This window comes from Emydura macquarii, unplaced genomic scaffold (genome assembly GCF_026122565.2).
Source record: "Emydura macquarii macquarii isolate MOO-44397 ecotype Brisbane River unplaced genomic scaffold, CSIRO-AGI_Emac_v2 contig_1263, whole genome shotgun sequence".
Classification (NCBI taxonomy): Eukaryota; Metazoa; Chordata; order Testudines; family Chelidae; genus Emydura; species Emydura macquarii.
In genome coordinates this window covers 4,042,806-4,068,508 of record NW_027131400.1, presented here as the reverse complement: position 1 = coordinate 4,068,508, position 25,703 = coordinate 4,042,806, and the positions used below count along the sequence as shown (strand labels likewise).

General features: G+C 42.6%; 1 protein-coding gene across 5 annotated transcripts in view; it reads right to left on the bottom strand.

The window, feature by feature from the left end:
- Positions 1-8,772: 8,772 nt before the first annotated feature.
- Positions 8,773-25,703, bottom strand: part of EZH2 (enhancer of zeste 2 polycomb repressive complex 2 subunit) — a 70,285-nt gene continuing 53,354 nt past the window's right edge. For 3 of the 5 annotated variants that reach the window (XM_067550343.1, XM_067550340.1, XM_067550342.1), the window contains 10 exons: positions 25,395-25,564; positions 24,921-25,015; positions 19,279-19,319; positions 18,069-18,194; positions 16,111-16,289; positions 15,208-15,303; positions 12,896-12,977; positions 11,007-11,087; positions 10,744-10,828; positions 8,773-9,087 (listed from right to left, as the gene is read on the bottom strand). In XM_067550343.1, coding sequence (XP_067406444.1) covers positions 9,027-9,087; positions 10,744-10,828; positions 11,007-11,087; positions 12,896-12,977; positions 15,208-15,303; positions 16,111-16,289; positions 18,069-18,194; positions 19,279-19,319; positions 24,921-25,015; positions 25,395-25,564 — 1,016 coding nt within the window. In that variant the 3' untranslated portion in view covers positions 8,773-9,026. The remainder of the gene's footprint in view (positions 9,088-10,743; positions 10,829-11,006; positions 11,088-12,895; positions 12,978-15,207; positions 15,304-16,110; positions 16,290-18,068; positions 18,195-19,278; positions 19,320-24,920; positions 25,016-25,394; positions 25,565-25,703) is intronic. The other 2 variants (XM_067550344.1, XM_067550345.1) reach the window with 1 other exon arrangement.

Below are 25,703 nucleotides of genomic sequence, written 5' to 3'. Positions count from 1 at the left end.
GTCATTTGTTAGTTTGGCTTTCTTTCCTTTTCCCTGTTTTCCAGTGATTCAAGCAAAACACGTCACTGGATTGAAAAATCATTCTGTATTTGTGGTTTTTAAGGGTCAAGGCTGTGCCTGAGTAATTAAGGAGGAGTGTATTGAATTGTTCATACTGATTTTTCAAGATATGCTAATAAATCAGAATAGCAGATACTTGGAAGATGTGCAACAATATTTTGGCATTTAAGTTTAGAATTTTTCTCAAAATGGATTCAACAGATGCTAAACTCATCTAATTAAGCTGCCAGGTAATATTTTTTGCCCAAGATTAATCAGAGAAATTAGGCTGCTTTTATGAATAGTGTGGTAATGCATTGTGGATGCACATTCCCACAGACAAACTATTATTAAAGTAAGTACTTAAAATGGAATAAATGCATTAGTTTTGAACCTCAGACTGTGTTGATAAAATGGCTAAATATGCTAAAGTGAACTCTAGTTCCAGCATCTACCATATTCTCTTTAAACTTACATGTGACTGCAGTCTTTGCAGTGCTCCTGGCTGTGGAAGCCTGACTAAAATGCACTACAGCCATTGCCAAATGGGCTTGCTTCCTAATAATGCAACTGAGTACAATACTCCCATCCTCTCAACAAATGTAAAATAAATTCTTGCTCTCAAAGTCCTCATTGTGAGCAGATGTTTCGCCTTGACATCCCTTGATCTTTTTGATGCAGCTCCCGCACTCAGCAATGCGAAGGCACCGTCACACTGAATCATCACAGTGTTTATTATGGAAAGGTGGCTAACACAAATGTATAAGGAGCTTTGCAGCTCTGCTTTCTGAACATTGAAGCATTTAGCAGGGATAAAACTGTTCTAGTGTTGCTTTGTTGGAAGCGCTGATGCTTTGCCATAGTGAAGGCTAACCAAAAGTTGCCAGTTTTGAAAAAGTGGCAAAAATTACAATCCAGATTGAATTATGGGGTGCTGTTAGACTTTAAAAATAGTCTTGTATCACGACCATCTCCGTCTGAGATTTGTGTGCATGTTGCTACTAGGCCTGCTGGCAATGCTAGCACATAACTGCACTGCAGTCTGCCGTTTCAGCAATACAAATCCTATTGGAAGGTTGGAGAATGCGTTTTGTATTTTAGAGGAATTTGGTCGGGGTTTTTTTTTTTTTTTTTTTGCCATTTAGTTTGTGTTGCAGTTCTGACACACTGACTTTGTGTGCAAGGCATAGGGTGGTTGTTTTAGGTTAGCTTCATTTAAAAATGTTTCTGCAGAACAATCAGCACTCTTCCAGTGGAAGAAGGGCTAAACTGTAAATGGAGGGGGGAGGGGCAGATGATGAATATTAAATGTTGTTTACAGTGCCAGCAACGGTTGCTGTAAACACTTTTTGAAAACTCTCTGCCAACATACCAGGCAGTGGTAAAATGGCATAGCTCTAAGTGTAATTGTTATGCTATGTTTTACTAAGATCCTTGTTTAAACTGTGTAGCTCAATTATGTTCCAATATGTAGTTTTTAACACATGGAAGCAGAAGAAAAAAGCTGGTTAAAGTGAGCTAGCAAGTGGATTTATATCCAGTTTCTGAGTTGGCCTGTGAAGAACCCAAGTCATTAACAGATCAGAAATTACCGATGTCTACTAGCACTACTAAAGCAGAGTGGGGACAGGGTAATGGGTATATGGAGTCTTTAATATTTTGGCGTAGGCTGCAATACTGTTGCACTGTGGTTATAGTTGCTTTCTGTGCAGTGTTGTAGCCATGCTGTTTCAGTTAGGGTTTTTCCCCTAATTCCACACACAGCTTGCTGGGTTCCACAGGCTTGTGTGTGCTGTTTTCCCAGGCCTTTCTTCAGTCATGAGGTGAGGCTGAATGCTTGGTTCTACTTCGAGTGATTGTTCATATCCATTCCAATATAGGTGAGTGCATGCCACCGTGCACTGGTTCCCGGAACTTTTTTCCCCTTAGCAGACCCCATAGGGTCGGCTTAGGCACCCCCTGGACTGCTGCGCTCATGCCACGATATATGAGGCACCGCCGACCCTATGGGCCCTCAGTTCCTTCTTTCCGCCTGTGACGGTTGCTGGAACGTCTTGCCTCTTGTCTTTCGCACGTAGTAATCCCCTTACTGACTTTGTTAATCGTTGTTTGAATAGTTTAGTGCTAAGTAGTTAGTTAGCAATAGAATAGATGCCCTTAGGGGCTTAGGGCCAGGCCATGCCCGGCTCACCTGATTTCAAGTCTTGCGCTGCTTGCAGCAAGCCTCTCCCCGTGAGTGACCCTCACGATCGCTGCCTCAAGTGCCTGGGAGAGCAGCATAGGACGGACAAGTGCAAGATTTGTAAAGCCTTCAAGCCGAGGACTCAGAAGGAGCGGGATATTCAGCTGAAGGCTAGCCTGATGGAGGTGGCGCTCCAACCAGCCGCCGAAGTGCCGCGTTCCGCCTCTTCACCGAGCATCTCCTCGGTGCGGAGTGCTTCACCAGCACTGGAGTTGACTCGATGACGCCCATCTCCGGTGACCAAGAAGAAATGGCGCCAGGGCACAGACCGCCCATGCTCCCCCCGCACAGCCTGTGTGGCTGGGGTCGAGCGAAGAGATGCACCAGCCACAGCCCGTTGAGCCTGCTCCAGGACCTGCATCTCCATGCAGGGAGACTCCCTTGACTCATGGGGGTGGGGGGATGTCCCTGCAAGGCCTGTCGACACCGGAGGCTTTCCACGCGGCACGGGCATAGGAGGGCCATGCGCACGCCTCCATCCCCCCCTTGGCCGAGGGTGCGAGGACTGGTGTCCCAGGGTAAACCTGTGCCGGGTGCCCAAGGTGGATGGTCGAGATCCCCGTCGGGAGAAGTCTCCCACCAGACGGCCACGGAGGGTAGAGCACGGCAGCTCCGCTCGCAGCTCCGACTCGGAGTCGTTGAGCTCATCCTCCCCACAGCACCGAGGTCGGTCCCCGGCACCGGAGGCATCATGCTCGAGGCGGCACCCCTCCAAGTTCGCCTCACACAGCTCCCACTCCCGCACCCCAGTACTGAGCCCTTCGCCACCATGGCACTGAACCTGATCTCCGGCACAGCCCAGCACCGAAGGACCCGGCCATGACCTGTTGCAGATTTCGGTCTTTGGGGTCAGGCTCAGCACCGAGACGCCATGGTCGGCACCATTCCCGGTCCCCGAAGGGCAAGCGGCACCAGAAGTCCTCGGTGCAGGACGTTGTCATCCAGCTCATCAGGACGTGCGTCCTCCCATCAGCACTGCTCGCAGCGGCATCCACGCTGTTCTACTTCGTCGGGGTCATCGAGAGGTCGGTCCCCGACTAAGACCAGTAAAAGCCGCAGGCATCGTTGGCACCAGTCCAGCGGCTCCAGGTCCCACAAAGACCAGAGCACTTGCCGGCCCTCATGATGCTTCACAGCCGGTACTGATGCCGGCACCGTGGTGGCTGCAAGAGTCCTGGCAGTGGCCTTATTGGGGCCCATGGGGGGCACAGATGGGATGGGGGACCCATCAGGCCAATGGGCTAAGGGCCATTCCTTGGAGGAGGAATCACACCCTGTGGAGGGACCCTCCACGGGGCCCCCCTCAACAGTCCTCCTCCTCCTCCCCAGATGACGCGGCCTGTCAGAGACGGGAGGGTGCCCCTCTCAGACTTCAGGGCGCACCAAGAGCTCCTGAAAAGGGTGGCTTCTAACCTAAACCTAGAACTCAAGGAGCTCTCTGAGGAGGAGGATGCCCTCTTCGGGGTTGTTGGGTCAGCGGGACCGTCAAGAGTGGCCCTACCTGTACATGAGAGGGTCCTTAAGCTGGCCACAGCCCTCTGGCAAACCCAGAGGGGTTTGAATTTTTGTATACACACCCGGCCAACCAGAGGGACAGGCAAGGTGGCCCAGGCATCATGCCGAAGAACAAGAAACTTGACTTGTTTGGGTGTAAAGTATATTCCAGTGCCTCAGTTGCCCCCACATCCAAGGGCGCTGAAAAAAATACTGACGAGAAGCTGCACACTTTGAAGGATTCGCAAGCTATGGTCCGTTCCTTGGACTCTACACTCCCCAGGCCTCGAGGCATCAGTCTCGGCCGCAGCCCCAACTCCAGGCAGTCACGCCCTAGGCCATCACCTAGACCCTCTCAGCCCAGTAGGGGCCGAGAAAGGAGCAGGGGGTGCAGAAGATGCAACCGTTCGGGCTTGTCCGTAGCCACCCAGCAAGGACCCTCTACGGGGACCACCCACAAAAAACAATTTTGATAGTGCGCCCGAGGGTGGCACCACTACCTCTCGCCTGGATCCACTCCTTCCAGACAGGCTAAGACCCTTCTACGCCGAGTGGCAGAATATCACCTCGGACTGTTGGGTCCTTGGCATAGTTCTCAGGGGATATGCCCTTCAGTTGACGGCCTTCCCCCCAGAGTACTGCCCCTCCCCCCCATCCTGCTTCAGGGACCCCTCTCACAAGCAACACCATGTGCAGGAGGTGAATATCCTCCTCCTCCTGGGGGCGGTGGAAGCGGTTCCTCCACAAGAGAGAGGGAGGGGATTTTACTCCAGATACTTTCTCATCCCCAAAGCAAAAGGGGGGCCTAAAACCCATTATTAATCTACGCCGACCAAACAAATTTATCAAGCGTCTCATGTTCCACATGGTCTCTCTCTATTATCCCTGCTGTGGATCCAGGAGATTGGTGTGGTGCCCTATTTCCATCCTTCCCAGCCACAGGCGCTTCCTCAGGTTTATGGTAGCTGGCTGCCATTACCAATTCTCAGCCCTGTCCTTTGGCCTCCCTGCCCCCAGGGTATTTACCAAGTGCATGGCAGTAGGGGCGGCCCACTTGCGCCGCAAAGGCGTGCAGATCTTCCCGTACCTAGACAACTGGCTGATCGGGGCAAGTCCAGGTCCCACGTTCGGAACAGGTTTATCCCTCACCTGTGCAACATGCACCAGACTGGGCTCCTCATAAACGAGCAGAAGTCCACTCTTACCCTGGTGCAATGCATTGAGTTCAAGGCTATGGCCGCAATAATCACCCAGCTACACAGGTGCCCCACGATGACAGCCAGGCACTGCCTACAGCTGTTAGGGCACATAGCGGCCTGCATGTATGTGGTGAGGCTGGCTTGCCTCAAACTCAGGCCTCTCCAGTACGGTGAGCCTCGGTGTATGCACCGATCAGACACCCCTTGAACAGGGTGGTCATGGTTACCCCAGGGGTCTTAGCCTCACTGAACTGGTGGAGGACTCCTGGGGAGGTGTTGAAAGGAGTTCCTTTCAGGGATGTGGCCCCATCGGTCACCCTGATCACAGACGCTTCGGACGTGGTGTGGGGAGCCCACATCAGTACTGACCTGAGCACCCAGGGGCTGTGGTCGGAAGAGCCTAAGAGAGCTCAGGGCCGTCCGGTTGGCCTGCAAGGTGTTCCTCAGATTCCTGAGGGGCAGGATGGTTCAGGTCCTGATGGACAATACCGCAGCCATGTTTTACATGAACAGGCGTGGGGGAGGGGGTTGCGCTTCTCGGCGCTCTGCCAGGAGGCCTTTCGACTGTGGGACTTCACAGTGAGGCATGACTTTCACTTATCTGCCTCTCACCTCCCGGGGGTCAGGAACGATGAGGTGCATCGCCTCAGCAGGTCGTTTCTACCCCGCCACGACTGGTCACTGCACCCAGAGGTTGTGACTTAGTGGGGTGTTCCCCAACTGGACGTGTTTGCGTCGTCCTGGAACAGGAACTGCCCAAGGTTCTGCTCGCTCTGGGGTCACGAGCCGTGCTCCATCTCCGATGCAAGTGGGAGGGGACCCACATGTACGCATTTCCCCCCGTCCCGCTCCTGCCCAAGGTCCTCTTGAAAATCAAGAGGGACAGAGCGGACATGATACTCATTGCCCCAGCCTGGCCAAGACAGCACTGGTACAGTATGCTGCTGTACCTGTCGATCGCCCTGCCAGTGGAGCTCCCGCGGCATCACAACCTGCTCTCCCAGGACCAGGGTTGCCTGCTCCACCCAGACCTGGACTCCCTCCACCTGACGATCTGGAGGCTCTGTGGCTGGCTGAAGGGGAGAGAGCCTGCTCAGCGCAGAAAACCTTCCACACAGATTGTGTACCAGGCCAAGTGGAGACTGTTTACCTGCTGGGCGGAGTCCCAGGGCATCCTGCCGAGCTGCTTGCCTATCCAGGCGATGCTGGACTATCTGCTCCACCTGAAACTCCAGGGTTTGGCACTAGCCTCCCTGAGAGTCCCCCTGGCAGCTATCTCAGCTTTCCACCAGCCGCTAGAGGGGAGATCCGTTTTCCCACCCCATGTCAGTCAGGTTCCTCAAGGGGGTGGAGAGGCTTTACCCACAGGTCCATGACGCGGTGCCTCCCTGAGATCTAAACCTGGTCCTCTCCAGGCTGATGGGGCCCCCCTTCGAGCCCATGGCTACGTGCCCGCTGCTAGTCCTCTCTTGGAAGGTAGCCTTCCTGGTGGCCATTACCTCAGCTAGGAGGGTTTCCGAGACAAGAGCTTTGACTTCGGAGCCCCAGTGTTTTATAAGAACAAGGTGCAGTTGAGACCCCATCCAGAACTTCCTGCTTAAGGTGGTCTCCCAGTTCCCCTATAACCAAGATATCTTCTTCCCTGTGTTTTTTCCAAAACTACACGGGCTTACATTGATAGGACACAGCTGTTCGTTGCAGTGGCGGCCCGGATGAAAGCTCACATCTCTCCACCCAGCGCATCTCCCTGTGGATCACTGCCTGTATCAAGTGCTGCTACGAGCAGGCAAAAGTACCGCTTCCAGGGGCTGTTTCAGTGCACTCAGCCAGAGCCCAGCCCTTTTCTGCGGCCTTCCTGGAGAGAGTGCCTCATATTTAATTTCTTGCAGTAAAATTCTTTATTTACCCTAATTACTTTGTGAAAGTTTATCCTTCCCCTTGTCAGTAATTTTGAGTCCAGCTGTGTGTGATGGCTCTGGCAGCTATACAGTGAAAGCAGAGAACTACTGCTGAGGTTGGTAATAGCAGCTCATGCAACTGAAGGAGCCTGAGTATGGGAATTAGAAGGGGGGAGGGAAGCAAACATCATATGCTGACACTAGTTGGTTTTGACCTTAACAGTTTCATTTTTGACTGTCAAAATGATTAAATGTATTAATTTGTCACTTTTTGCAGGAAGCTATTGACATTTCAATAAGGTTGAAAATAAATGTAATCAAATCAGCATTTGGCAGTGGAAAACTGTTCCCTTGGAAACTTTCCAACAGCTCTACATCCAACTGAGTTCCATGGTGTGTACTTCATTTTGGAACTGAAAAGGGGTGGAAGTAGGATGTTATTCGGGGGTCGATTACACAAAGCAAGCCCTCTACTGGATAAGCTTTGCTTAATTAATGGGCTCCAGTGTACAATGCACACTAAATCTCTAGTACTCTGCTCAGTGGCCTTATCTGAGCTTAACATAGCCCAGTAGATTAGTTTTCAGCAGTGAACACCAAATATACCTGGCTATTTGAAGTTAAAACCTCACTCTGCAATTATTGCTTAAACAGCTACTGCACTTCAGGGGAGCCACTTGCCACAGCCAGGGGACCAGTTCGTTTACAGGTGCTATGCTTAGTCCCACATCCATTGGAAGTAGTAGATTTCTTCTCTGAGACAGTTGCTGTTAATGTTTTGAAACCAAGCCCCTCTCACTTTTTTGGTAAGGATGCCCCTCTATCTCAAAACACAAGCTCTCTCATTTTTGTATAATTAAGGAATACACTTAGTTCAATGTCCAGTGTGGGGGTTATTATGGGGGAGGGGGTCCTGAGCTTTCAGCCAGAGCCCTTGACCGCTGGGTGGCCAGAGAACGCCAGTTGCTCTTAAGGCAGCACCACCAAGGGTGTCATGGGGGGGTCCCAGCAAAAGAAGTTTGAGACCCCTCCCTCCTCTAGTGGATTTAGCTCTTAGAGCAGCAAGGGTTTTGATGGGGTCGCTAATGAAGTAATGTGAAGCTGTAGACTAACCCATCTTTCTCAACCAACATTCCCTCACACAATATAGGAAGCTGTCCCTGGTATCAAAAAGGTTGCGAAACACGGGACTAGACTTACTTTATGTGTACATAAAGTTATGGTAAGAGACACTTCACTATGATGGTTGATGCTATAATCCAAGGATCTTCATAGTTTGACACTGAAGAGTCTAAATATACAACTTCTTGATGAGTCACTCCCAGAAAATACACCAGCTAGTGCTCTGATAGCCAGCTGTATATGTTATACAATTATGTTACAAACAACATAATGCATTACTCTACCGTTAGAGCTAGATATTTAGCATGCCAGAAGTTATACATGATGCCACCTGTAACACTAGTCGTTGTTTCCAGGGGAGGGGCTAGATTGTGGGGAAACTAGCTAACCAGGTTTTGCAACATTGTAGAACTTGAGTGCTTAGCTGGAGCACTAAATGACAGGGGGAAGGGCACTCTTCCATACTTTTTCCATTTGGAAATGAATTAAGATACTTTCGTTCTTAAAATCCACACAAGGGTTTAGTGTATGCTGTTATTAAGTAATCCACTTTAAATGCACTCTTAACTTGGGTCTCCTTCTATGGCCCAAGTCTCAAGTTCTACAATGTTGAAAATTAGTCAATTAAAAAAATCTATGGATTCACTAAAGTGAATATTTGATAGTTTCGGAACCTCAGAAGTTTTCTTGCTGTTAAAGTGCACCCTATACCTTCTAAAGATTTACTTTCTAGACCAAATTAGAACCACCATTATAGCTCAAATACATTCAAAATGAAGAAGTTCAAGTATTCTTTATTCAAGGTTGAAAAAATGTACCACACCGCATTATTGCAAAAGTTCATTGGTACAAAACTCTTTGCAGCTGGTTACAAGGCAATAAAAAGTTGATTTTTCAATTTGTTACTATAAATTACTGTTACAGTACTTTGCAAATTCAGAATTTCAAATTGCATTATTTTTCTAAAATTGCCCACAGTACTAGAAAATTTCTGGAGATAAGGCAGCTGTTCAAAAGTAGAGGTAGCTGGTATCAAGGGATTTCCATTTCTCTTTCAATGCCTACATATTTAAGTGCATCAGCCTGGCTATATCTGGGGAAGAAAAAGATACATATCAAATACAACTTAATGAATCTTGGCAAATATTGTATCATGCTGAGCACGCAGTAACTTCAGCAGGAGGTGAGTGGCTCAGCATTTTACAAAGATATTGGAATCCCACCACCTAAAAAGGTTGAAATAATGCTGTTGCTTTTGTGCCACTGCATTTGAAGTTGCTGCTCTAGAAGAAAAGGCAGGAGCAACCTTGTTTGTGTAAAGCATAGTAGTATTTGGAGAGCCCCATTCATGTTAAAACAGTGGCTGAGGTAAAAATTAGTATACATATGCTTAGTGGAATTCCATCTAAGTCAAAACATGTTCAAATAAGCATTATTATCTATTTAAATTTTCAGTTGTAGGAAATGTTTTTTGAAAGGGTGAGACAACAGCAGACATATATTGTGACATGTCATGTTGACACTGTTTAAAGCTTTGAATATCAAAGTAATTATCCTTAAATCAAACAAGTTCTCAAGCAGCATTTTTCTTAGTGGCCCACCTGTACATTTCAATTGATGGAAATATTTTTTCACCTCTTGGTGTACCTACAGTGAAATTGATGTTTACTGAAATTTACCAATAAAAATCCAATCCTTCCCTGCTTAAATATAAACTAACTGACCATGAATAAATTTAGGCTGGAAATTAGATGGTTTGTAACCACCAGACACTGAAACAGCCTTCCAGTATCTTGCTAAGTTTATTAACAGGATAGATGATGCCTGTGATGGCAGGGGAGTGAACTTGATGACCCAGGAGTCTTGTTCCAGTTCTGATCCCATAAATGGCAGTCACAGTAGGTCAGATTTTTAATGCTACTCAAGTGCCTATGTTAATCACGTAGACTTCGCAACTTTGAGCAGAGCAATGCCTAAGTACCTTTAAAAATCTGGGCTAGCATGCCTTCAGCACTAGTCAATGCCTGTAGCAGCTGTCTGCTCCACATCTGCGTTTAAATAGCACATTAGCCCGTGACTTAAGACTAATCTATACTAGAGAAGAAGTGCAAGCATGACTACACTGGCAAAAGTGGGGTGGTTTTTTTGGTTTTTTTTTGCTTGGGAATTAAAAAGAAAAAAATCACAAGCACTTTTATGCCAGTATAAAAAGTCTCAATCACCTTCAGACTTTAGTGTACACCTGATCTTTGTAATGGAATACAGTATTTGGAAGGAGGAGAGAACGATGTAAAGTTTAGATGCTTTGCTTCTTCCCTCATAATAGTGATATTCCCTATAAGGGATGGGCTTCAAGTTTGCAAGGTTTTGGCTAGCTGTTTTGTGTAAACTGTGCCTTTGCGTTTCAGAGCCAGAAGTGTCCCAAGTGCATTGCTATCTCTTAAAATCCCACCATTTGAGTCATGAAGACAATTGCTGGCATATAAACAATCGGATGAGCCCCAAAGATGGATTTATGTAAAGGATCAGGGATCTAAGTGCATTTTCAAATCTAAGATAAAGATTCAAACTGACTAAAAATCAGGCTTGTCCACAGTGGCCCTAGAATGTACGAGGAAAAACATCCATCTAGACTCTTTCATTTAAGACAATGTCAAGTGAGATTACAGAAAACCTATATTCCAATGTTTAGGATCAGATTCAATAAGAAAGAAAATAAATAAGGTTTTGCTATAAATAATCTACCAACCTGTAATCGAAAAACAGCTCTTCACCAGTCTGAATGGCTCTCTTAGCAAATATACCTATTCTGTGATCTCCATTAACCATCATAACTGTTAAAATAAATAATAATAAGTATAATGTCAGAATGTTCAGACTCACATTTGCATGACTATTTGTATTTACAGATTCTGCCACCATTTAAACATGGACTTATTCAACATTCTACAGTGATAATGTTTCATGTAGTGTTAGACTACCCAAAGTGAGTTTAACTTTGTCTGATATTACCTTTTGCATAGCAGTTGGGATTTACTGAATGGTTTGCAAATCGGATTTTGTTACCCTTGCGTGTTGCATCAACCACAAAATCTAGAAAAGAATGGAAGCAGTTAGATCAGGTTGCCTCTAAGCACATTTGAGAAAAAATGCTGTAGGGCAGATAGCCCATTTTATGCACTTCTCAGGTTATACAGTAGAACCTCAAAGAGAACACCTTGGGAATGGAGGCAGTTCGTAACTCTGAACGAAACATTATAGTACAGTACCCTGCAGTCAGTGTCTTCCAGCTGAGGCCGGGAGAGATCTCTGCAAAAATGGCACCTGGCAGCACTGCCTGGTTTGCAAGCAGCTCCCTGCCCTATTCCTGTTTCTTGCCTTTGGGCTGAACTGGGGGGGTTTGCCCTGTACCCTTGGCATTACAAGCCCCAGCTGCCTCTCGCCATGCTCCAGAGGCAGCATGGGGCAGGTGCCAGCCGGCTGCTAGCGCATCTACCTCCCCTGCCTCTGACACCCCCAGAGGTGCTGGCAGGATCCAGGAGTGCAGCACTGGCAAAGCTTGGGCCATATCAGTGCACAGGCTGTAGCCCTTTAAAACTCCTCCAGTGAGCAGCTGACTCCAGCTCCAGGCCAGGCTTTGGCTGAAACCTTCAGTTCCTTGCTGCAACAGATTTCTCTCCTGGGCTTGCGTAGGGTTGGGTGGGTGGGGGGGGTGTGTGTGTGTGTGTGTGTGTGTGTGTGTGTGTGTGTGTGTGTGTGTGTGTGTGTGTGTGTGTGTGTGTGTGTGTGTGTGTGTGTGTGTGTGTGTGTGTGTGTGTGTGTGTGTGTGTGTGTGTGGGGTGAAACAGCATCCGTGGCTTACAGGAACAGCGCAAACCCCGGACTGTTTGTGCTCTGCACAGTATTTGTTTTCTTTTTTCCTCCCCTCCACTGTTGCCTTATTGCTTACAGTACTTCCGGTTGCACAGGGTGTTCGTAACTTGTGTTCATATCTTTGAGGTTCTACTGTAACTTTAGTGGGTTTGGCTTCACAAGTAAAAGTCATTTTGAAAAACCCTCTCACATGTTAACTTGGAAGGCTAACAAGTTGCCATATCATGGTGTTGTAGTTAGGCAAAATTCTAAATTTCCCACAGTAAGCGGTAAGCGGCCTAAGCTAAGCAGTAGGGAATGGGATGGGGGCCTAAAACCCACCTATCACACAGGTTTTTTAGGCACCTGATTCTTGGACAGACACTTGGACAAAAGACAGCTATGGGGGTCACTGGATTGTGTGCACATACGTGAGACCCAGTGTGGTAGGCATGCTCTGAAAACGCCTACTGGATTGGGCCTCGCAGGTGAGATAGGCAGGAGTCACCTACCCTTAGAATCTCACCCCGACACAGAAGTGAACTACAGCATGAAGCAGCTTAGCCATGGCAGAACATAGGCAGTTTTCTCTATGCCTACAGGGTTAGGTGGCAGCTAAATGGAGTTTCAAAAATTTTAGTGGTGCCAAAATGGAGTTAGGCACATATGCCGCTTTTTGGATCCAGGCCCAGGGTGAATCTAGATTCTGCAATAACTGAAGGTTTTCACCTCTAACTAGAGGGCAACATGTTTCAAATTCTCCTAGTTTGCTATGTCACATCACTTCCAGCACTTTGTTGTGGCCACCAATGGTGAAGGGAAGTGCATGCCATGATTTACAATTTACTTGTTGGTAACTGATTTTAGAGACAATTGACAATTTTGTTCTTCAGGTCTTACTGGCACTATTGCATATGTGATCATTTTGAATGGAATTGTGGCCCAACTGAAGTCAATGTGTTTAATGGCATGTCTACTACTGTTGGAGAACTGTAGGCACTTTTTCTAGAGTGGCAGGGTAATTAAAATACATAGCTCAACATACATACCATTATTCAAATTGAATAGAAAGCTGCACATGTACTTGTCATATACCTTCCCTCTTCTGTCTGCCTCATCCTGAGAAATAATCTGAAAGAAATATTGCATACAAAAAAAGCCCATTTATTTTTCATTTCGGTAATGAAAATAGCCCAAAGACTCAAGTATGTCTTTCTCTCATGCCCACATAGACTATATATCCAAGCTGCTGCACATCTAAAGCCCATCCTAACTTTTCAATCATTTATTTCATTCTGGAATAAAGTTTTCCCTGCCTTAATCCCACTTGAAGTATGAATTACAACACTGCAGCTAAAGCTGACAAGTGACCTTAGATTGATACTGTTCTGTAGATGGATGCAAGGATGATGACTGCAAGATTAATAAAAGTCTGACTGTCATCTTGGAGACATTTCCTATTCAGCCAAATAAAGTTACATTAAAAAGGCTCTCTCACTTATTTGGTAAACCAAAACACTAAGTGGCACTATCAGCTCAGCCTAGAAAGGAGACATATTTTGTTATTGTTTCTTTAAAGATATATAAACTTACAGGACCTGCATGGATAAAAATTGAAGATTTACAAAATAATCAAAAACAAATGTTTTCATTTAAATTACAGTTTTTTAAGTCTACCCATTTAAAATTAATTTTGAAATAGACAATTTATGGTGAGGTCTAAGTTTATTATTAAAATATTTTAAATTAAATACATAAAATATTAAGCAGTACATGTTTGATGCCACATTTTAAGGAAAGTCAAACCACTGAATTGGTAGAAGTTACTGGCTAAGCATTTGGAACCGATTTGTTAAAGTGCTAAACCAGCTTTTAACATCAGTAGCCTCTTCAAAGAGAATATTTTCTTCATTTCAGTTTATTCAACTAGTTCATTTCACTGACTAGTTCATTCAAAAGTTAAGGAACCAATTGGGAGTTGAAAAAACAGGAAAGCTTATTTTCCTCTTCCAATCAATGCATAAAAACTAGATGTAAGAGGATGAGATCTACTAGTTCTGAAATCTTGAAGGACATGGCGACCAGAAACAATCAGTTCAATTCACTAACAGATAATTACTTCATTTAATAAATCATTTAGTTTTAGATACAAAACATGTTTTGATAAACTTTTGATTTTTTTTCTTACATATTCAGCACATTTAAGGTAGTTTTATTTAATTTTTTTAAAAATCAAAAACTTGGTGTATTTTCAATTGATTCTGAAAATAGAGCTTGACACAAAAAGTTAAAAAAATTATCTAGTGAAGAATTGCATCTTCACCATCTTCTAACAATAAAAAATATAAAAATTAAAAATCTAAATGTAAGTTAAGCTACATAACTGCTTAAATAAATATGTATAGCTATAGTGTATTCTCCTGGATAGCAAAAAGAAACACCACATTTAGTGTATAACATTTAGTTGCAAGTTAACATGTTTAATGATTACCAACCAATAAGGAACAACCCACTCTCTAGGAAAATAACTAAAAAGTACAAAATGTGATTTAACCAAGGTTTCCTGCTGGCTGATTTACATAGTGATTGAAAATGACAATTTAAGTTGCTTTGACTTAAACCAATTCAATTCACTCTGTGCAGGACACTCACTTCTGGGCCTTAGCTCTCCCTTTCACACAGCCTGATACCTGCAGATGGTATGGCAGATCATTTGGGACAGGTGAGAGGCAGTGTTGCCTACTGAATCTTGGAAGTGTGTGATGCTGGCAGTCAAATGAATTTGCAGGAAGCTTCCGATTTGCTTAAACAGAGACTGCTCTTTAGATCCATCATCTCTTCCAGCCTCATCCTCCCAGGCACAAAGAAGTCACGAAAAATCTTGCCAGTACAAAAATGCCAGTATCAGCCATGGATTCAGCTATGCATATGAGATACTAGGGAAGCTCTTATTCTCTTGGCAATGCCAAGACCTTGAAACCTGCTGGGAATTACTGTATAATATGCCGTAATTCCTCAAAAGGGCACTACATCTACAAACAAGCTAGTTCCCAAGCCTGGAGGCATTATTTAACCAGTTTTGCTTTATAATTAGTCAAGGTCACAAACGGATACATCGCTGAAGAAAGTGACCTTGACTACTTTAGTGACATTATGTATAAAAAACAGTTTCTTACTCCTTTGCCAATATACAGCTGTAACAATTAAACATACACTTGAAGCAATGGTTTTCAACCTATGGTCCGCAGACTAAGTCTTAAGATTTCCAAAGAGGTCTGCACCTCCATTTGAAATTTTTTAGGTGTCTGCAAATGAAAAAAGGTTGAAAGCCACTGACGGGAAGGGTATTATTTTTCCTTACCTCACCACAGTACTCAGAGATGAATTCATTCTTCTGTACAGGATCTTTGATGAAAATTCCCCAGCCTGCCACATCTGAAGGTGCCAACAGCAAATGCTAAAGAAGCGAAACAAGAAATTTATCACCTGACCTGACCTGGGTTTTCTGGAATGCTCAGGTTAAATTATCCACAAACATAGTGCCTGAGAAGCTACAGGCTACACATTAACATGTTGGATCAGTGGGGAGGAGGAGGAAGGTGCACAAAAGAGACCAAATACAGTGCTAATGAACAAACATTCCAGGGTAGACGTGGCCATGGGATAGAAATTGTTTGCTTACAAATCCAGGTAACAAGACATATGCCTAACTGTATCTGTCTGTACTAAGGCCTTCAGATCAGAATATTAAGCCAACTTGGTAAATTAAAATATTTTTAAGACTGTAGAAGTCTGCTTGTACAAGTGCAATATTAACAAATGTAATATCTAATTAATTTGCATTTAAGGTGCTCAAGAGAAACTATAGAAACTATGAACTAAACTTTAAAATGAAGATTTTTTTCAGTCTACAAGATGAGGTGACTCATCTTAAGCTTCATATTTGCACAAAAGTTAGTACTGGAGATAACAGTAGATGTTTCACTCCATAGTGACAAGCTGTATAAGGAGCTGTACAAAGAGGGGTAAAGTAGCACATAACTCAGAATGGCAAAGTATGTGGAAACCACTTTCCCTTTCAGACAAGTCTCTCTCTTTCCGTTGGCCATAAAAAACACAGCAGAGTCCAAATTCCAGTGCACTGGGGATTTTTTTGGCATGAAAACAATATTAGACATCCCCATCATTATACACATGTGATGTAAAAAGGTAAAAAAAAAGTGGAGATGGGAAGAGCTGTGTGTAGAAGGGTAAGCATACACACCTTTTTGGATCCTCTCTGAATGCTGCAGTTCTTGCAAGAAACATTTTTGCTGTCCCAGTGATCGGCTGCTCCACATGTTAGACAGAGGTCTGGATCACATTCACGTACAGCCAGATAGCATGGACACTGCTTAGTGTTGCACTGTGCTTTGCAGCGGCATCCAGGAAACCTGTTTTGGCCTTTAAAAAGGAAACAAAGACAAGTAAATATGAAAAAAAGAATCACTGTTCCTGTCCCAAGTTTTAGCAAAAATGCCTATACATTGACTCCTTGCTCCAGATGTCGTAATTCCCCAATTATTAAAGCTAATGCAAAGTAAACATGGACAGGAATGGTATGCCTACACACCCTGCAACAGCGAGCCTCCCACTCAGGTTGACAGACTCAGACTAGTACTCTAAAAGTAGCTAAAAGTACCTTTGACCTTGCAGGCTCAGCCTTTGGAGTGTGGTGGGCTTCAGTATCTGAGCTCCAGACCAAGCCGCAACTTCAAGGTACTGTCCACATAGCTATTCTTAAAGCACTAGCCCAAGTCAGTTGACCCAGGCCGGGAGGCTTGTTGCCATGAGCTTGTAGATATATCCTTTGTAGTCTTCTCTGGAGTGAAGCAGTGCTCACCATATGAACTGGTTTTAAAACTCTTCTTTTTAAAAGAGGTATGATACGCTTCTTTATAGGAGGCCTTACGTGCAAGAACAAAAACTCAAGGCTCCCTGATGCCCCCATCCTGCAATCATTTAAACCTTTTCACTCTGAGCAGGTAAGTAGTCCCACTGAAATTCATAATTAAGGTGCAGATTTTAAAGATATTTACATGTTGATGCACTTGGCGTCGTTAACACCTAACTTACTGAGGAGCCTATGGCCTATTTTGTGCAAATATTTAAAAGTTGGGTCAACATAGCTATGGTGCTGAGGGGTGTGAAAAATTCATGCCTAGGAGTGTCATAGTTAAGTCAATTTAATTCCCAGTGTACTTCTGTCAAACTAACTGCCACTGCTTGAGGAGGTGGACAACCTACATTGACAGAACCAGCCCTTCCATCACAGTAGGAAGTGTCTACACTACAGAGTTATAGCAGTACAGTACAGCTGCAGTACCGGTAATATAGACATGCCCCCAGCCTCATTTTCAAAAGGGATTTAGGTAGTTAATCTAAATCCCATCTACTGTCTATGGGATTTTAGACTCCTAAACACCTATAAACCCTTTTGAAAATGAGATGTAGGCATGATGATGCTGAGCACAGCAACAACTAATACCTTTAAAAATCTAGGCCTCAGTGCTTGCAGGATCAGGGCCTAGCTGACATGCTTGAACCATCAACTTTACAAAATCAAACAGCTTTCTGTAAAGTCAGCCAATTGAGAAATTTTCAGAAAAATGGGCTTGATTGTTTGTTTTTTGAGTTTTCTGCATCTTTATAAATTCTGAAAAGGGCCAGAAAGACGGGGCAGGAGTGTGTGCATGCACTTCTTTTTTACCTTAGAAATATCAGTAAGGCAAAGCCTAATCTTTCCTGGTTTTGTTGGAGGACCACTTGGAGGTAGAATATTTATTGTGACCTCTTAACTCTCTACTTGAATGGGTGAGGGTGCTGAACTTATAATAAAGACTCTCTTTATTCAAAGTGTAATTAGTCAGTAAGTTAACAGGAGCTAACAAAACCAAAGAGATGTAAACATCTTAACTAAAAAGCACTTTCAATCCTTTCTTGTAATGTCATCATTTATGCTAGCCTTCTGGTCACTAGACATTAATGCTAAAAAAAAGCAGGAAATAAAAGAAAGCCTCTCTGAAAACATTCCAGTCCTTCTTCAAATGTCATAGAACTAAAAATGGCACAAGCCATTTTTTTGCCCTTTTTAATAGCAGCGGTAAATTTGTGTCTACAAATGAAACTAGATAGACTACAAAAAAGACTTAATTATAGACACCTTCCAAAATTACTACTTACATTCTGAGCTGCACTGACAAAACTTCTCACAAAAGTTCTGAGCAATTACACAAGGACATGAGCTGTCACAAGGCTGACGAGGATGATCACATGGCTGGTAATTGTAAACATGATTAGATGACCCATCTGAATAAAAATAGCAATAATTTGAAAAGATTAAGAGTGAGGGAACTGCAAATTATTTACCCAAAAATTTCAAATGGGAAGTCCCGTCTTAAAATTCACTTCAGCAACAAAAAAGCCTATCAAACCTACTCTTCAAGTATTAAAAATAGAAAAGTACACTAAACAAAAATTGTTTGGCATTAACAAGATGCATGTTAATTACTCAGTTGCTTGCTTGCTGTTGCACCTGACCCCTCACATTACTCATCTGGTTAGTGTATTTAGAGCATGAGAGCTTGTCTTAGAGAGCCTGTCTTATGCTGTAGGAAATGATCAGCAGAATTATAGTGGTATAATACTACTATACCTCCCCATGTGGACAATCTAGACTGTCATTTCTATTCCACAAGAGTATCCACAAGGGGAATTATGCAGTTTAGCAATACCCACACAATTATCCCACTATAGTTCTGCGGGTCCATTTCTCTGTGTTAACAAGCCCTAAGCTCTGAAAACAGGGATCTTGTCTATCACTTAATCTGTAGAGGAGCTAGTAGATTTGGGTGCTACATAAATTATTTGCCTGCAATCCTCTAGTGCTTAAGTTGGTGTAGATGTATTTGTATAATGTTATATCTGTTTCAGTCAACAATCAAGCAGCAAAAAAACCAAAACCCCACTTCTGAACAGAAGATTATTCTTTATCAAAGTCTCTCAAATCCCCACAAATTTCCAGAGCAGCTTTCAAAATAAAGTTTTTTAAAAACAAAACAAAAAACAAACAAAAAACCCAAACAATTGTAGTTTATCACCATAAGAGCTATCTGCACTGCAATAAGGAGGCCTGCCTGAAGTGTTATGAATTCATAGCCTGCTTCCTATTTAGTTTGATTTTCTTTATGAGAAGTTTTTTTCTGGACAGCTGCATAAACAATGTGTAATATTCTCTGTCCCTGCTATATCAGTAATGTAAAGTTACTATTCTTAAAGTCTTCTTGTGACCCCTGGCTCCCCATGGAATGTATAAAATGGCCTAACATCATTTAGAAAACATTAGTAAGATCTTAAAAATGCAGGACATAATGTTGAATGGAAAGATGCTAACCCTTTTTCAGCTGTATCTTTCTGCAATGAGCAGCCCACAACCTGCAAAAACACAAAACAAACACAAGAAGGTTGACAGGAACTCCTCCTGTATTGGGCTGAGGAAAGTAGCTGCAGCTCTAGGCACCTATAAAATCACTTTTAACTGGAGAAGTCTTCTGTAACAAGAATTCCTAAACGTTCTATATCAGTTTTACAAAACTTCCACTCTTTCCCAGGTTATTCATAACATCTGGTGACATCAGCATGCTTGAGGCATTTTACTATCTGCTAAAAATGTTAGAAACCAGTGTTTTTAATTTTGCCTTAAAAGCTGTGGTTCCAATATATCATTTCTCTAGCAGTTAAAACTAATTGAACTACCAAGTTTCACCATAATAAAGTTAAATCATTTGCAGCCAGGATTTCCTAAATTTATATTTCCAAGGGCTTAATTTGTACGTTTAAATTCCAACATTAAATTTCTATTTTTTGAGACTATTGTACAAGATTGTCACTTTGCTTCTATACAGACGTCCATTGCTAGAGAGACTGTATTGTAACTGGTCCAAATCATGCTGAATGTTCTGTGTAGTGAGAAATTCTCATGGTAGGTTCAAATGTTTAAGAAACTGAACCAGGTATCTACATTTCTTTCCAGTGAATACAACAAACACCAAGAAGTTCTTCTTTCAAAGCAGACATTTAAATATATGCTTAATCAAACTGGAATTTTTACCTGTTAATTTCCTTTCTACACTGCATTCTGTCAATTTGGATTCTGATGGATTACTGTTTTTTCCTCCTGTACATCCAACAGCTTTAACTAAACATAACATGATTCTCCACCCAAGCACCCTCTGCCAGTTCAATAACTATGTTTTATGTCCCACAGTTAAGACTTACAGACCTAGTTTATATTAAATATATTTCTAAAGTTAACCCATTCTCCATCCATTTAAGTTGACTCTTGTCAAGGTAACTATGAGACTCAGAGTTCAGGCTCTTAATTTATTTGGGTTTATAACTTTTCTTCAAAGAATATTATACAAAACAGATTTAATTCCTTTTCTGGGTGGGTCACTCAAAACTGGTATAATACAGCAGTAAAAGGATATTAACAGGTAAAAATTCCTATTTCTGCACTGTATTACTTCAGAGACATGGAACCTCTAGAGAAATCTGCTTCCGAATTACTTGAAGGGAGAAATAAGACTTCAAATTAAAAAATTTAATATACCTCACATGATTAAGTTACATTCTCCAAACACTATAGACTAGATAAAAGTAGCAAAGACTACATAGTTGAACACTTCATCCCCAGAAGCTTTCCTTCTTTTGGCCCAAGATGACAATATGGATAGTAGTATGCCAAATTCCCTACCAGTGATGGGAGCTTTTTGTAGATAAAACTCTTGTATGCGCAACTTAAATCAGACCTTTGATCATTATGAAGTGTTTATGAATTAAGTACTTCTCCAGTTCTAGCGAAGTAACATATTAATGTTCCTGCAAAGGTCCAAGGTGTGCCACATCCTTTCTAAAGGATGCCAAATTTGCCAAATTTTTGTCTAGAGAGACTGGATTAAAATAAAAGATTAACACTTTGGGCAACATGATCAGCATTAAATTTATTTTACCTGGTAGAAAATTAGATATGGAAGTTGTGATGAAGGCTGCCAGCTCACTGACTCTTTCGGAATAGACTAGGGCCACCAAAACAGAACTTTGAGAGTAAAGGACTAAAAGTATATTATGACCATGAGTTTAGAGGAGCAATTGAAGAGGACATTATGGACCAAGTGAATATTTCAACATGGGCCAACTCGGATAACTGGAGGTCTGACTAGTGCTCTTGGATACTGGTGATGGGGTGGCAGTATAAACCCTAAGATTAGTGTGATGGCTTTCAGAAACTGCCTAAGATGGAAAGCTGCCTGGAAGCACTGTACCGTTCCTCCACTGGCCTCAGTGAGTGACATACTGGGGGCTAAGGGAAGTGGTGGGAATGAGAGATTTCTCATCAGTAATTCTACTTGTCCTGTCTTCTCCCATTCTACCCAGCAACACAAGACAGTGTGATGTTCATTTCTGATGACTAAAATTGTCTGTCAAAAAAATATCGACCTTTCCTACTAAAAATCCAATCATCAGATGGGTCCCAATGCCTCTTGAAAAATAGGTTAGCTATCATCCAGAAGATGCTGACATCAGCCAGATAGTAATTATAGACCTTTCTGCGGAAGCTGCTATAACCTGTCCCTAGTAAACGCACGAGGATGATACTAGTATCTGAATCTACTTCAAGTTTAGAAATGGAAATTCAACTGATATTTGCAGTTAGATCTGTTGGAAAAGCAGGTTTATGCTTTTCTCCTCATTAGCTTCTTTAAAGATGCCTGGTCTAGGCTCTCTCTGAAGATACAGCCTTTTACAGGGGAATGCAAGTAATTTGTGTCAAGACTTTAGCCACACTAGAATGATACTGAAGATGCCTTTGGTCAAGGTCCTCAGCATCATAGACAAAATAATATAGCAAAGCTATAGCTAGGTGCTGTGAAGAACCAGTCCCTGAAGAATGAAGACAGTAAGAAGAATCCAAATTAAATCTTTCTAAAGCTAACTCATATCTGGATAAAAAAATCATCAAGAATATTTCTTCACTGAAGTGGAGTCTACAGAATCAAGTCCTGTTTAAATGAGGGAAAACAACTCATTACAGATCACAGGGAGATTGATGACTATTTGGAAGCAGATGTATTCAATTCCTAGACATGAATGAAAGCATGTATCAGAATGAGTGACAAAAGTATGAATTTCTTCTCCTCTCAATGTACGGTCACATTTTCTTTTGAGTTAGTGGAACTGCTGCTCTTTATTCCAGTTGTTAAACTGATTGTGTCTTATACAGAGTTGTCTTTCCTCAGTTTAGCTGGGAAGAGTAGCTTTTGCAAACTGTCAGGCTGCAGACCTGGCACATAAAAGATACCTCAGGACAATTGAAGTTATTAGGCTCCTACAAGACTGGTATAAAAAAAGTTTTCCTCTCTCTTTTAGCACAGCATCATCAGAAATATCTAAAAGACTTTGGCCTGGTAAGAAGAGAGGGAAACTGCTCTTAGCGATGAGCAGGCTATATTTCCTAATAGGCTTTCCATTCTTTGAGGAGACTGGCATGCTAAGATGATGTGGAACCCAATGCTGCAGAGGGTTAAGTTTGGTAGTGCTGATGCGGAGTAAACAGTGGCAGTTCAGTTTACAAGACAGCTGCAGCAGTATATGGTAGAGAGGCCAGCCTGACTGAACAGAAAGCTTAATGAAAAAGTGCTACCAAATCAGGTAGGAAAAATGTTACGAAGGCTCTTAACTGAGCTTCTGCTGCTTCTTAGTTTTCTTCTCTATGAATGGCATTCTCCTTCAAAAGGAGCCTGTGAATCTTGGAAGCCACTATGAATTGTTCTTCAAGCTATCTCCCGCCTTCTTGTAGAAAGGAATTGGAGCGTGCAGCACACTATGGAGAGCCTGCAATGGAAGCCATGTCCCACAGTTAGGTGAATCAGAGGCAGTTTGCTCAGCTTAATTTAAGCAGTCTGGCTCCAAAGGAGGCAGAGAAATAAGAGAACCATTGTGAACGAGCGTTGACAGTATTATTTTGTTTTACTCAAGATGCTTCTTACACAGGAGGAAAAGTAACCCAATAGTCTTTGAGTTGACCTAGTAAAACGCAGACTCCATTTTTCCACAGAACAGTGCAAAACCCAATGATATGTTATAAAAGCATTAAAGACATCCTGAAATCACCAACAACCAGTGAGAAAGAACACGTTGTAGAGTGCTTCCCCACCTCCCAATTAACCAGAACGACAGGGGTTATGCCTTCACTGCCGGCTCTGCAGCAATCGATTCAGTGGCATCGATTGAGCGGGTCTCTGCTACCCAGATGAGCTCTCCGGCCGATGCCGGTAATCCACCTCTCTCCCCGATGAGGGCGTCTCTTGTTGACACAGCGCTGTGAAGACGCTGCAGCATGGCAACGTAAGTACATCAATGGGAGATGTGCAGCTTGTGCATCTCCCATTGATAGCACTGTAGATTGGCCAGGGAAAACCTGAACTCAAAGTTAACTATCTTCCTAGACATAGCTGCCAACAGTCCAGTTTGGCTGAACAACTCTAGGTTTTGAAAATCTTGCCCACCAAACACCCCAGGACAGTTGATAGCTAGGCAGCAGATAGGAAGCAATGGTACTACTGTGCTCTGAACAGAGCAGGACCTCTTCCAGCTGCTCACTGACCTCCTTTTCCACCCTGGTTTGGTTGTCTCTCTACACTACAAGCAGCCAGCTCATTTTACTCCTGCAGCAACTTTTGCACTAAAATCAATGGAAGGCTCCTATTGAGCAAGACTGTGAAACAGGTGGACAGGAACCAGGAAAGTAGTCGAGATTAGTTGCTGGGAGAAGTAGGGGGAGATGAGAAACAGGCAGCCATTTGGGAAAAAATAGAGAGGAAAAATTTTTCAAAGATCTCTTGTCTGCTAGGGGTTGTGTGCCTCTTTGGTAGATTGGTTATTTCTCTCTTCCTTTTTCCTCAGCCCTTTCTAGAAATAAAAATATTCACCAGAACACATGCTTGGGGTTCTGCTGGATCCCAAATTTTCAATTAAAAGAAACCTGTCCCCATCAAAAGTGTTCAAATGTTGCAAAGTAGATAGACAAACAACTGTGGTGGGGGGAGCATTTTAAAAAACTTGTAGAAAGTTAATTTTGGAAGGGCTTTTTATCTTCAGAAAGAACCTTAGAACAGCTTTCCTTGTCATTTAAATCAAGAAATGTAGATAAGTTGCCACATGATCTCTGTCTTGTACTGGAACTTTAGTAGCCTCTTAGCATGGTTCTTCAACTGAATATCTAGTTGGTAAATAAACTGAGATGTCTGAGTCTGTGTATGTTGTCAAGAACTGTTTTTAGTGTTTGTTCTTTTAAAAGGGAGTACGTCTTAGTTTTCCAGCACGTTATTGGTTTTTGATTTTTTGAAGCATTAGATGTTACACATTTCACCATATGGACAAAAATCTACATACTAATTTACAGAATATCTTGGATTCCCTATTGGGTCAGACTATTATTTAGAAGTGATATATTATAGTCACATGATTTTCATTACTGAAGTGTTGTTTCTAAAAAGTACCCAAGGAATCGATAACTTTTTCTTAACGTTGCCAAAAAAATCTACTAAGTGGTAGTATCTGCTTTTGCTTCCTTTTTTATTTAACAAAAACTATTCTACACTAATATAATTTTTTTTTGACTATTATAACTGATTGTCTGAAATAATGTGAATGTAACCCTAACTTGAATTAACTTGTTGCAGGAAGCCTATAAGCATCTGTGAATAAGTTTACTATTTATAAAGGTGGAAAAAAAGTGTTTTTTTGTTTTTGTTTTTTTTAAAGAAGTGGTTTGTTTGAGACCAAAACATTTGAGAAATTGGACAACTTTGTGTCATTGCTGCAGGATTTGTTCTTCGAAAGTAAATGAATAGGGAGAAGAAACAAGCAGCCTTTTCTTTCAAAGTCCTTAATTGTTCTTGTATACTGCTGGTTCAATAAATCTCCCATGGGTGATCACGTTTAGCTTCTAAGGTTATTTAGTAACAGATTTACCTGTGTTTCCTCTTCTTCTTTCTTGGAGGGGTATCAACATCTTCAGCAGGAACTGGAGCAATAATACTAGATTCTTTTACTCTAAACTCATACACCTACCAAGAGATACCATAACACATCTCACTTATAGAAAATGAAGCTTTCTATGTTAGAATGATTTCCTCCAACACCTTACAGATAACAAGTCACAAAATTTCTTTCCCTTTATAGATATCTCTTACTTTATCAACTTATTTGGTCTTACATGATCAAACAAAAACAGCTGTGTATTTTAAACTACGTGTAAATTTAAAATCAACGATACAATGAAATCATTAAAATTCATTGTACAAACTTATAAAAATCCGATGACAGCATTCTCCGGAAAACCAAGATAGTTAATAAATTCTTATAGGAATGGGTATTAACATTTATTTTCTATCCTGTTTTGAAAATAGCATGCTGCCACCAAAATAAGCAATTTTCACTTCTTACCTGCCTACATGTTTTGGTCCCAATTAATCTAGCAATTGCACAGAAGTTGTCATAGTAGGTACCAATGAGAACTCTGAACATCGAGGCTTCTGCACCACTCCATTCCACGTTCTCAGGAGGCTCAATATTTGGTTTCATCTTTATTGGTGTCTGACACCTGGAATTTGCCTCTGCAACATCAAGACCATCAATCAGGTTGAGGCTTCTCTCACAATTTAACTAAGTTTCCATTACCCTTAAAAACATCGTTATGTGTAAACGTACAGCAGAACAAAGTCCTGTTATAAAGTATCTACAATATATTTTTAG